Consider the following 11,560-nt stretch of genomic DNA (forward strand, 5'->3'; position numbering starts at 1 on the left):
CCCATTTGAGAACCACTGCTCTAATGGGTCTCAAAAGCCTTACAGTGTAATCGGCCTGCTGCATCAGTACATCAATAATGAAAGCTCCGTAGCTATACAGTAGTGTATGCAATTCAGGTGATTCAGATGATACTGGCTGTAGAGAGAGAGAGCGAGGGTGTGTGTGTGTGTGTGTGTGTGTGTGTGTGTGTGTGTGTGTGTGTGTGTGTGTGTGTGTGCGCGCGTGTGTAATAAAACATGAACTTAAACTTTTATACAGAATATTGTAGTTAAGACATAGCCTATAAGTGATCATTTAGGGTGTAGGAGCACGGAGAGAATGTAGAGGTGAGACAATGGAATAGTTACAGTCATACAGCATAAACGCAGGTTTATGAACAGCCTATCAGCAGGAAGATTACTCCAGAATACATTAATATAGTGATCATCATCAATGTGTGTGGCATTCTGGCCGTGTGACTGGTCTTTTCTCCTTTCGCCTGGTCCTCATGACTCTTCTCTCTTTCTCTTTCTCTTTCTCTTTCTCTCTCTCTCTCTCTCTCTCTCTTCATCTGGCTTCTTTCACTATTTCCAGCTACCCAGAGATTGGGTAGAGAAATGCATAATGTACAATACATATAAATAACCGCAGCAAGACAGACCTGCCTGGCCCCTATTCACCAGGTCCATTACAGCCTTGTAATTTCAGTCTCAGCTTGAGCACAAATCAAAGCCAATTCACAATGAAAGGGTGATTGGGGAGACAGAGGCTCTTTTTATGATTAATTCCGGCTCTTTGGTATGAAGGAACTGGAGCTATGGATTTCTCTCTCTCTTTCTCTTTCTCTCTCTCTCCCTCTCTCTCTCTCTCTCTTTATCTCCCTCCCTCCTCCCATTATTTCCACAGAGGGCTCACATCTCTGCCTCTACAGTAATGATTACTCTCTGTAGTCCAGCCCACACACTGCCCGGACAAAGAGCTCTGAGAATAGTCATTTGCTTTAAGCATATCCTCCAACGAACAAGGAAAGGCATTTTAAAAGCAAGCACAACATGACTACTTTTCAAAGGCATTCCTTAATGCATTCTGAGAAATGTACTGTAGAGTGCTTCACAGAGAATTGGTACACACAATCATTGATAATTGCTGGCAGCAAATTGATTGCACCATATTGTGTACAAGTGCACCAGACCACTTCTCATATAGGAGAAAAAAGCTGGCCATGGTCAGCAGCAACTCTAAAATCTAGCATTATGTTTTTCCATTCTCTTAAACTTTAACCTGTGGAACTCTGTCCCACAAAAAACATCATATTTTAACTTGTTATTTTGGGGCGAATCTTTTGGCTCGGTCATTTGGAGTTTAGATTGGCCACCTTGTCTCTGAGAACATCACATCCTTCCATATTGCAGCTATATCACTTCATCAATGTTATGATTTTCTCAAACTCCCTCACAGAGTCCTAATGGGAGGTGACCTTTTGTTGATGCAGCTTTTCCTATCATTCAAGAGAACTTCCCCTTGGTAGGATACTGGGAGGCAGAAGCAGTGCCAAGGGAACCAGTAGTCCCTCCATGCACGTGAGTCTTGTCTGCTGCCCTTGCTCTCCCAGATGAAATCTGAGGCAGGCAGTGCTGAAACAATGCAGTCTGGGGTAGGAGGGAGCAGACTCCTCTGCCTCCCACTGGCCGCTTCCTGTGATGTGGAACAAGAATGCGTGACCACTGTGTGATGCCAGGAGGGGAACAATCAAGCAGTGGTGGGCTTTTACAGTTTTGATCCCTTTTAATTGTCTGCCTGTATAAAGCCTTGTCAGATAGCATTGGATATCACACAATACCCACATTAATTAATAATACACATTGAGGCTCTGAAGACTATTCATCTGTATGGTATGCTGTTAGCCATAGCATAGCATCACAATAAGCTGGTGGTAACATGTTTCATATGGGCTGAAATGATCCATTGAGTTAAGCATGAGTTAAGGCTATGGGAGACTATGGATGAGTAGACCGTGTGGCTCTCTCGCCTATAGATGGCAGCAGTGCGGTTTTGGTTTGTCTTGTCTAGTGGAAAGCTGAAGAGAGGTTACGGTGCACTCACTTGTAGACTCGGGAGTTGCTCCTTTCTGGAAACCTCCATAACCTGTTGAGGAACATCATACTCCTGATCCTTCCTATCGCACTGATCCAACAGGACGTTCTGTCCTTTTTATTAATTGACGACAAACAGCCACTACAGCCAGGTAGAACAGCAGGGGAGGGCAAGATGACCAGTCAAATGTTCTTCAATCCCAATACCAAGAACACTTTCCCTTTCTGTGAAACGACAGCAATGAGAAGTGATACTTCAAGGTTCATTTGTGACCCGTTAGAAGTGGAGTTTCCATTTTGTTTTATACAGGAAAGACGTAGAAGAAGTGAATTAAACGCTGTAGAGTAAAATACATACAGTGCTCTTTCTCTTCCCAGAGGATGTGGTTTTCATCTGGGTGTTCCCCTCTTCTAACCGTCGCATTCGCTGAACTCCTGTGTATAAATCATTGAGACGGGTTCTTTGAATAGAATACTATGTTCTTTTCCTTGATAGGTAATGGGTTCTTATTTTTGGTTTAACTTGTGATTTAATAATATTTCCTATTCCTCTTAGGGATGTAGTTTTAGATTGTGGTTTTCAGTATTTTCTTCTGCAGGCCTGTGTAACCTATTCAGTATAACTAGAAAGGATTATATTCAAATTGATATGATGTCATGTGCATTCCATTTCTAAATGGCTGAAGGATATTCACTCATATCAATGAGTTACAAACCCATGGATATTCTAAATATGCACATATTGTCATGAATGATGGTTGTTGTGATTATAATTACAGTATAAGTCTACAACTGATAGTGCATTTATGTTAACTGTGTGTGATGTGGGACTGATGTAAGGTGCGGAAAGAAAGATAATGAAGAATATAGGTTTACGCCAAACAAATATAACCACATTTATTTTGAAAGTATAAAATATCACACTATAAAGGCCACTTTTCAGGGTAAATTAACAACCTTTTTGAAACATTTACACAGAAATACCTTGTCCCTCTCTGCTGGTCTCACATACTGCCCAGCTCTGTGGCAACAGAAACAGTGTTGTCCTACTTGACCACAGTCAGAAAAGTAGTTGGCAAGACTGAATAATTTACTTTGATACAGGAAATGGCATGAGATTGAGAATTCCTGATTTGTACATCCTTCAGAGGTTCAGGTATTCTGGATGGTTCTCTCCCTCTCTCTTTAAACCAGCTTACAGGCACAGCTTGACATCGACTTTACAGGCACTGCTTGCCTTCTACTGGGAGACTCAAAAAGAAATCTGCAGTTCACATTCTTTACAATGGCACCAGTCAGGCCGCGGGAGCTTCCCTGCGGAGAGAGGATCCTCTGTTTGTACAAGCAGAACAACTCGTACTCAGGACCTCGCCGTCACAGGCTATTTGGCTCACTGTGAGGCGTCCACTCCTTTGTGTGTTGTAGCGTTCATATTCCTAACACACGAACGTTGACAAGGTGCCCAAGTTGAGGTAGAACCGTTGTACCAAAGACTTATTTAGAAGAATACAAATGAAGTAACAGTCACATCAATAAACTTAAGAGTGGATGAAAGAAAAATTCACATTCAACCCACATTATATCACCACAACTACATGGAGATCACCGACACATCTGAATATCTGAAGTGTTCCCAACACCCATGAGTTCTCTTCCCTTTCTAGCGTAACGGTTGTTTCACAGGCGTGCATGCTGCATCGATGCATCTCAAAGCCACAGAAGGAACAAATTCAGCCGAGAAATCGCTAACAAAGCGTATCTCTGTCGATCTCTTAATCTGTGAATTTCATCCTTCCCACTCACTTTCCATCTCACGCACGCAATTCCAAAGTAAGTACAACCAAAAAAAGACTAACTCAACAAAGGGAACCAAAGCAGACAGCGTCAGTCAGATGAGGACACACTCTCGCACACAGAGTTCATGTTCACTGATAACCCCCCCCCCCTTCCATGTGAAATGGAATCTGTCGTGTCCCTTGTGAGAGCTTCTCGTCTCTCCTGAAGGCTGGAATGGGCTGAGTGAGTGGACTGGCTCCAGGCTGGGCTGGGCATGACATGACATGGCAGGGCTGGGCTGGGCTGGGCTGGGCAGGGCAGGGCAGTGCAGGGCCCTCCCTCTGGACTAGGACCAGCTGCTACCCGTTACCCCCCCTGCGCCTTTAGGGGTGATAATGCTCTCTGTGGACTTGAGCAGTCTCTCCAGACAGGGCGCATTGATCTTGCCCGGAGGCGCTCGTCTGGGTGCCAAGTCTGTCTTAGCACGGGTGTCCGTGCTGGAGGACACAGCGTTGTCCTGCGTTAGCGCTCTGTCTCTGAGGGGCTGCGGCAGGTGCCTGGGACCCCCCTGGGCCTGCTCTGCTGTGGGGGAGCAGATGGGGGAGGTGTGGAGCCACTTCAGGTTGGTAGCAGAGGCGTAGGCTCCCTGAGGTGCGAGGTCGCTGACTCTCAGGGCTTTGGCACCCGCAGGAGGAAGAGGAGGAGGAGCATTGGTGGTGAGGAGGTTAACACCGGACAGAGCTGTAGTGGCTGGAGACAACTGTGGAGAATGGAGACGATGGGTTACTCATCAGCATCATCGCTATTCATGATGCATTCACAGGAATGGAATTACCAAACCAAATTAACTCCTCGATAGCTATAAAAACAATACGATCGGCAAAGGCATCATCAGACGTCAGAGCTTTAATAAAATACCTCCCCCTCTTGTCATCAGGGGGCACGTCAAAGGCACAAAAAGGATTGGCCACAGAGATAAAACCTTCAACAAAAGGAAGGGTGAGGAACGCTCCCTGATCCTCTCATGTGTCTGCTGACCTTTCCTTTCCCCTTCGGGGAACAATCTTCCAAAATTACCTTTTCTTCACTGTCATTGTTCTTAGAGAACATGAGATGAGCTTAATTCCTCACAACTTTCAAAATAGATCTTAATCCCCTCCTCCCTGTCCCAGACCTCTATGGCCCTGTGATTACAGAATAATGGATATTTTGGTCCCTCCTCTACTGCCTGGCTGTATTCACCCTACACATGTCCGTGACAGCTCACCCAGGACCTCTTATATCACAATAAGCCATCTTACCTTCGGTTTCTTGGAGGGGGCGGTTTCCTCTGTCAGGGTGACAGTGTGTTTGTCTCTGGGTTTTACATTGGGGAACCAGCTCTTCAGCATTTCCTCCATTTTAAGAATGATGTTGATGTATCGCTCCCTGTAAGACAGAGGAAGGATCTTGGTTAGAAGATGGTTAACACTTCATATGATCGGTGGGTTACATCAGTATAAAATGTAAAATGTCTTAACTCTAATCTTATCTCTATATCAATGCCACAGGCTTGCAGACACACACACACACACACACACACACACACACACACAGACACGAGAATCATGTGACAAGAACATTTCCTAGCTTGATTTCACACATGTTTCGTGCCGACACGTGGCCTGTTGCGCAACAGTTCTTCATCACCTCTAAAAATAAACCCCTAAGCCCCGCAGTGGGCTTCAACGGGCCGTGTCACAGCTAAAATAAATAGTTTCTCTAACACGGGGTGACACAGCACTCCTCACACTCATTAGAGGTGGGCCCTCAGCAGCAGCACCAGTGCCTGTTAGCCAACTCCCACCGGCCCAAACCAGATGGCTGGTGGGGGGATTAGCCTGGGTCACGTGACCAGGGCCTACCTGCTGTGCCCCCATTCGGGGCATGTTACATTGATGTGATAGATTATCCACAGCAGTGACTGCTAAAGAAGTCACTTTGATCCCATCTACCATTGTGACGCAGCGGGGGGCTGCCAGCTGGCAAGATGGGACAGACAGAGGGAGGGGCCAACCCCCCCCCCCCCGGCCGACTGGATGGTCTGAGGGGAGGTTGCCACACCCACTCTTTGTCTCACACATGTCAGGAGCAGCTGGTAGTTAAAAGCTTTTTATTGGCCTCTGGCAGACATAGTACAGGACCTCAGCCAACCCCAGTGTACCTGGATACGTATGCCTTTACTCATCCACTGTCCTTGGTTACTGCACTACTACCCGGGCCAGTATTTACTGATAGTGATAAAAAGGTACAGTGCTAGATGGTTACGGTAAACCACAAAACCACAGCGATGCCAGATAATGACTGTTTACAGTATGTACGAAGCAGAATCTGGTACATTAACAACTTCTCTTTGCAAGAGGGCCGGTTGCAGGACACTGATCTGAATGCGTAGTCGTGAGAATCTCTTTCTTTTGCTGAACTCACTGTGGGGACCATGAAGAAGGACGGGTGAAGTCATAAGCCATTATACTGTCTGGCTGAAGGAAAGCTAATCAATCAGGACACAATTGGGTTATTCCCAGAAGGATCGATACATTTTTAATGACCTGTCCTGGAAGAGTCCATCTTAGTGCAGTGTGCAGTAAATAGAACCAGAGTGTGTCGAGGCAGCAGACCCTCGCTGTGCCCCATGCTGAGAGCCATGTGTCTGAGTCATGTCTGTGTCCGCTTAGACCCTGAGCACCAGGAGTCCAGCTGAGAGATAGGAAAGGGGCGCGCTCACGCGCGCACACACACACACACACACACACACACACACACACAGAGATCTACCATCTCAGCCATGAACTGAGAATACTCTATTATAAACAGTCAGGATAGTAAGGCTGCATCTCTGTGCGTCACACACACACACACACACACACACACTCTTTAGGGGCCACCATTAGGACACACTGAGGACACTTACCCCATGCAGGGATTCTGCAGGACTCCCATGATTCTCTGGATCCGGTCCATAGCCACACTCTCTTGGAAACTGCTGAGTCCTGTGTAAGGAAGAGGGGAGTTCAGTTCAACCATGAGCTGCATGGCATTGTCTTGACAGCAGGCCTGAGTGTGTGGAGCAGATGGGTTCCTGTGATGTGTATGGGGGAGCAGACTGGCTGTCTCTGTGGCCAGGAAGTTTGGGGTCACACCAGGCCTTGGGTTTGACAGAGATCCCAGACTAAGCACTTTCAGGCATGCCGGAACATGGTGTCGCTGGCTTCGTAGAGCCATATAGATGGGAATCCTGCCAATGCATTTCTGACCATGTTACAGCAGCTGCTGCCACGGTAACCAGGGCACAAGTCACAACTGATACTGTATAAACTTCAATCAGTTATAGATTTACCGGCCTATTTGAAGTGCAATGTGGAAAATGTGTATTTCTCTCCCAACGACGTTCAGGGATACACGATCCGTTTTGTTGTGCGTTTAGAACAGTAACTGATCTGACACCCTTGAGCATTTGGAACCAGTGTGGTTAGCTCTGCACAGTGCACACCTTCACATGAAGTGGGCTCTAGTATAACAGATAGAGGCACGGCACACAAAGGAAAAACTTGTGGTAAGTTGATAGCCTTATAGCAAACAAATATGCATTTCAGACCCTCTCAAATGTCAGGACTACATATTTCTAAGAGAGTGGCACGCTCCCTCTCTCCGCTCTGGTGTTTCTCTGGGGCCCTCCCTCTCAGAGAGAGATCATACGTACCTTGACTGAAATATCTTCCTAATAAGAAGCCAAGTGTAAAAAGGGTTCAATTTGGTGTGTACTTACGTTCTCTGTATCTCCCTGAACGAAGCCCATTCAAGATTGCTGACAGTGGGTGAATGTAGCATTGCAACTCCATACACTGAAAAAAAACCAGCAAAAAAACACATTTGATCAGCATGTTTTTATTTTCCTGGGAGAACTCACTCATTCTAGCGAAGCTAGTTGCAATCAAATATTTCCAGGACAACCTACAGCTTTAAATGCTTGATGTACTCAGTCATAGTTTAGCACACACTCTAAATGTTCCTCTTTTTTTTTTCTACCCATAAATCTGTCACTGATTCTCTGAAGCCTCTGACTAATTCTGGGCTCTGTGAGGGACGAGTCTTCTGGAAACGTTATGCTTTAAGTGCCTCTGGACATTCAACAACAGACAGAGAAGTTGATCTGGGTGAAAGGTCATGTTCTCTCTACGCTGACACTGTTATTTTCATGGCCCTGTTCTAGATCAACATGAGTCACCGAGAGCCTCACCTTGTTAGTAAAAACACGGTCTTTCTCTGATTGGTTGGACATGACAAGCTGCCTTTGTCTTTCCCTATGTTCCGTTGCCAGGGAGCTGTGAGGCCTCTTCTGTGCTTGCTGGGTCCTTTTGCCTTTTGACCTCTCCGACCGTCCTGAGTTACACAGTCCACTGGCATGGCTGTCCCATGTCTCTGTACAACTGGAGGGAGAGCCCCGACTGGGGTCCTCACTAATCCCACCCCAGCTACTGCCCTCTTCCTTCAGCTGGCTGCTGCAGCAGCTGCTGTCAGAGTCACCCAGGTGGGTGTGGGATGAAGGGGGCTGCTGCTGTAATGGTGTTCTAGCACTGTCAGGTTCCCGCTCACTCTCATTGTCCTCATCGTCACTGGCCAGCCAGTCAATGGAATTGTCCGAATCTGAAGCTGAAGACATCCTCGGCCGCAGGCTCTCTAACCAGCACTGACCATCACTGACCTGCGAGAGAAAACACCAGTGTCACTATGAAGTCAGGCATGCATCACTGGATCAGACAGTACAACAATGCATTGTTGCAACTGTCACAATGTCTTGTTTTTGTCATTGACATGGAAGGTCCCATTGACACTGTCATTGTCAGTGGAACCTTATTAGCAAAGACAGGACGTTATGTTCTTGAGCAAGCGGGTCTTGGTCAAATCTCACCACTGTGAGAACCACAGCAGACCAGACCACTGATCTATATATAGATCTGCTCGGCCAATCACAACACCTGAGCCTACACACAGATTGACAGGAAGTCATTCGAAACCAACACACTTCACTTTCAAACTCAGGGCCACACTGTGTCTCCAGTACAAAAAGTCATGTTCTTTGCATTAGGGTCCGTTGCTAATCTTGAGAGCAGTAGGTCAAATCTCCATCTATGGACTGAATCGCCTGGCTCAAAATGAAGCACTCCCAATAATCTGGCCAATTTGGAGTTCAGCGATTCATTCAATGGTTTGATGCACACATTTACATCTCATCCCTCTGCCCAATTCACTACACCAAGAAAAACAGTTTTTTGCATGTCATGGTCTGTATCAATAGAGTGGTGGAGAACCAACGTTTATTTTCTACTCTGGTGGCCCACCTTACTCATTCACACATATTGTGTGTGTTTATTCAAAGTGACAGCGAGTCTGCGACCATGACGACCACCACCAGACACTAGCCATTGTCTTTGACAGGAACCTTTTTTATGGTGCTGCTGCTCCTTTCTTCTACAGGGAGTCCAATTCTCCCATCCAGAAGTAACGGTTGATCGGTCATGAAATAAGAGCCGTATTTCACCATATGAGAGATAACACAAGCAGTGCCACATGGCTATTCAGAACCATTCAAGACCACACTGTTCATGAGTCTAGGGAGGCCTGAAACTGAATCAGTTCCACTATTGCATAATTGGGTTGTGGTCCGATGAAACAAATAGTACTACATTTTTCAGCGATAAGAAATACTTGGCATGTTAAGCTAAATCGATCTAAAAGACTTGCAAGTTTCTTTGTGTAAAACCAGATATTACAGCAAGGAGGGAAACTGCTCTCGAGCTCTTTGTCTATGTGCACCAGCGGCTGCTCTCATTGTCATGCGAGAGAGTGGAGGGCGTTTTGCCCTGATTTGACTATGAGCGAAGCCATGATGCAGTGATTGAGTGATGCACCACATGAACATATCCAAAAATAGAAGTCACATGTACAATGTACCTACACAATATTTTGCAATCCATCAGATCAATCTATCTACTATTTTCTGATTGATCCTTTCCATGTCTCTTATTACGGCACATGAGTAGGCCTACTCTGAAGAAAAGGGACAATTAGCTGATCAGATTTACCTGTAGTAAAATACACCTGGGAAAAAAAGCTAGTTGTGTTTTCCAGCTCCACACTATGTATGTATTTATGCATGTAGGAGTAAATGACTAAATGTCACGGCCATTTACAATATTTTGGAAAATAATAACCTCTGCTCATCCTCATAGCATGATGACGCTCGTCAAAACAGCCCACACATTTTCTATTTCACAGATCGTAGACTAATAGCAAAATACAGGAACAGCGTGCATGTGATGTGAATTAGGCAACAGCTGCTATACCAATTTAATATATTAACTTATTATATAGGCGTAAAAGCTGTAAATAAAAATGGCTATAGCTCCAGAAACCGCAACTTTTATTACAAGGCACCATGAACGATTGTAGTAGAACTAGAAATTGCTTAATGAATCTTTCATACAGGACAGACCAAAATCTTAATTTTATTTATTTTAATTCAGATTATCCAAGAAATAAATTGAGGTACATTCTAATTCAGGGTACCATGTCAACAGTTGCAAAACTCGCAGACAACACAGAATTAACTTGATCAGCTTCTTTAGTCAGGCTTTTCGACTTGATCTATTTTCTACATTATAATTTTGTTTTATATACATGGCAGGCAATATGTTAAATCGTGAGAATTGAACAATAATAACCACCAGCCCACCTGTGTGGGTGGGGCCCATTGATTACGGATGCCCAGCACATATACATCTATTACGAATTTAACACTATTTCAAAAGGAAGGGACACAACAAATGAATTTATCATGTCTAGGCCTACTAGGAAAATACTCATATCTCTAATTTCATAAAGATCGGTAGCCTACATACCTGACCAATCAATGTCAATACACTGATCTATTGTTTGGAGCGCATCGGCTGCTCATCGACTATGCTTTTAGTAATTTGCCTGATAGTCTAACACATCGGTTATGATCAATTTAAGGTAGCCAATAGCTCACGTTGCCTTGTAAGTTTCTCACCCTGTTGATTGAGAAGACTCCTGTCCTGACAGCAAGCAAGCATCTTTACGCACAGCCCAAAACTCAGATAAAATACCTCTCGTGATGTACGCTCATCTATCCTAGATTTCTGGGAAGCTGTCAAATCGATCCACCAAGACCTACAGCAAAACACACATTTTTAGAGGACGTGGTTTCATTGCCTACCTTACCAGGATGGAGCGAATCGCACTCTCCTTTGTTCAGCGGTAAATCCAGGACACTTGGGTAGCGTGCTGCTGATGTGCGGTACGTGGTTTCAGTGAAGTAGAACTGCAATTGAGCGCCCCGTGTTGCTTCTCCCAAGGCAACGTGTCTGAGAGGGCGGGCTCTATGAGACCGGGCTTTCCCATTTGTGCTCCTAAACCCATATCTGACAAATAGAGTTTCCGTTTGAAGCCAGCTTCAGCCGATAGGCGAGGCAAGCTTACATATGCAAATCAGATGTAAATGACACAAACACGTGGACACGCGGATCAGTTTTATTTCAACAGCTGGGCAAAAAGTCAAAATGTAGGGCTGAGTTAGTTCACAGTGGCAACTTTTTATTTTTATTTTCATTAGATGAGGACAATGTTTTCATTTGGCCTATAGTCTCCTGTG

At 45.1% G+C, this 11,560-nt stretch overlaps 1 protein-coding gene across 3 annotated transcripts; it reads right to left on the reverse strand.

The window, feature by feature from the left end:
* Window positions 1–2,940: 2,940 nt before the first annotated feature.
* ciartb (circadian associated repressor of transcription b) lies at window positions 2,941–11,241 on the reverse strand. 3 transcript variants are annotated; one of them, XM_083666773.1, is made up of 6 exons: window positions 11,131–11,241; window positions 8,126–8,590; window positions 7,655–7,730; window positions 6,800–6,878; window positions 5,151–5,277; window positions 2,941–4,609 (listed from the first exon to the last, which is right to left on the reverse strand). In XM_083666773.1, the coding sequence occupies exons 2-6, from the start codon at window positions 8,546–8,548 to the stop codon at window positions 4,196–4,198; spliced, it is 1,119 nt and encodes a 372-aa protein (XP_083522899.1). In that variant the 5' UTR covers window positions 8,549–8,590; window positions 11,131–11,241; the 3' UTR covers window positions 2,941–4,195. The 3 variants fall into 3 exon arrangements, with proteins under 3 accessions (XP_083522899.1, XP_083522898.1, XP_083522900.1); XM_083666772.1 differs by having other exon boundaries at window positions 11,126–11,219; XM_083666774.1 differs by having other exon boundaries at window positions 11,016–11,219.
* Window positions 11,242–11,560: the final 319 nt, after the last annotated feature.

Source organism: Argentina silus, assembly GCF_951799395.1.
Source record: "Argentina silus genome assembly, chromosome: 3".
Taxonomy (NCBI): domain Eukaryota; kingdom Metazoa; phylum Chordata; class Actinopteri; order Argentiniformes; family Argentinidae; genus Argentina; species Argentina silus.

Bases quoted from the DNA above. Each gene is read 5' to 3' on its own strand.
- ciartb (XM_083666773.1), bottom strand. From the start codon at position 8,548: ATGTCTTCAGCTTCAGATTCGGACAATTCCATTGACTGGCTGGCCAGT. The intron at 7,731-8,125 runs GTGAGGCTCTCG...GTTTTTTTTCAG, and splicing joins ACCGTGTTTTTACTAACAAG to TGTATGGAGTTGCAATGCTA. The intron at 6,879-7,654 runs GTAAGTACACAC...TTCCTTACACAG, and splicing joins TTCAGGGAGATACAGAGAAC to GACTCAGCAGTTTCCAAGAG.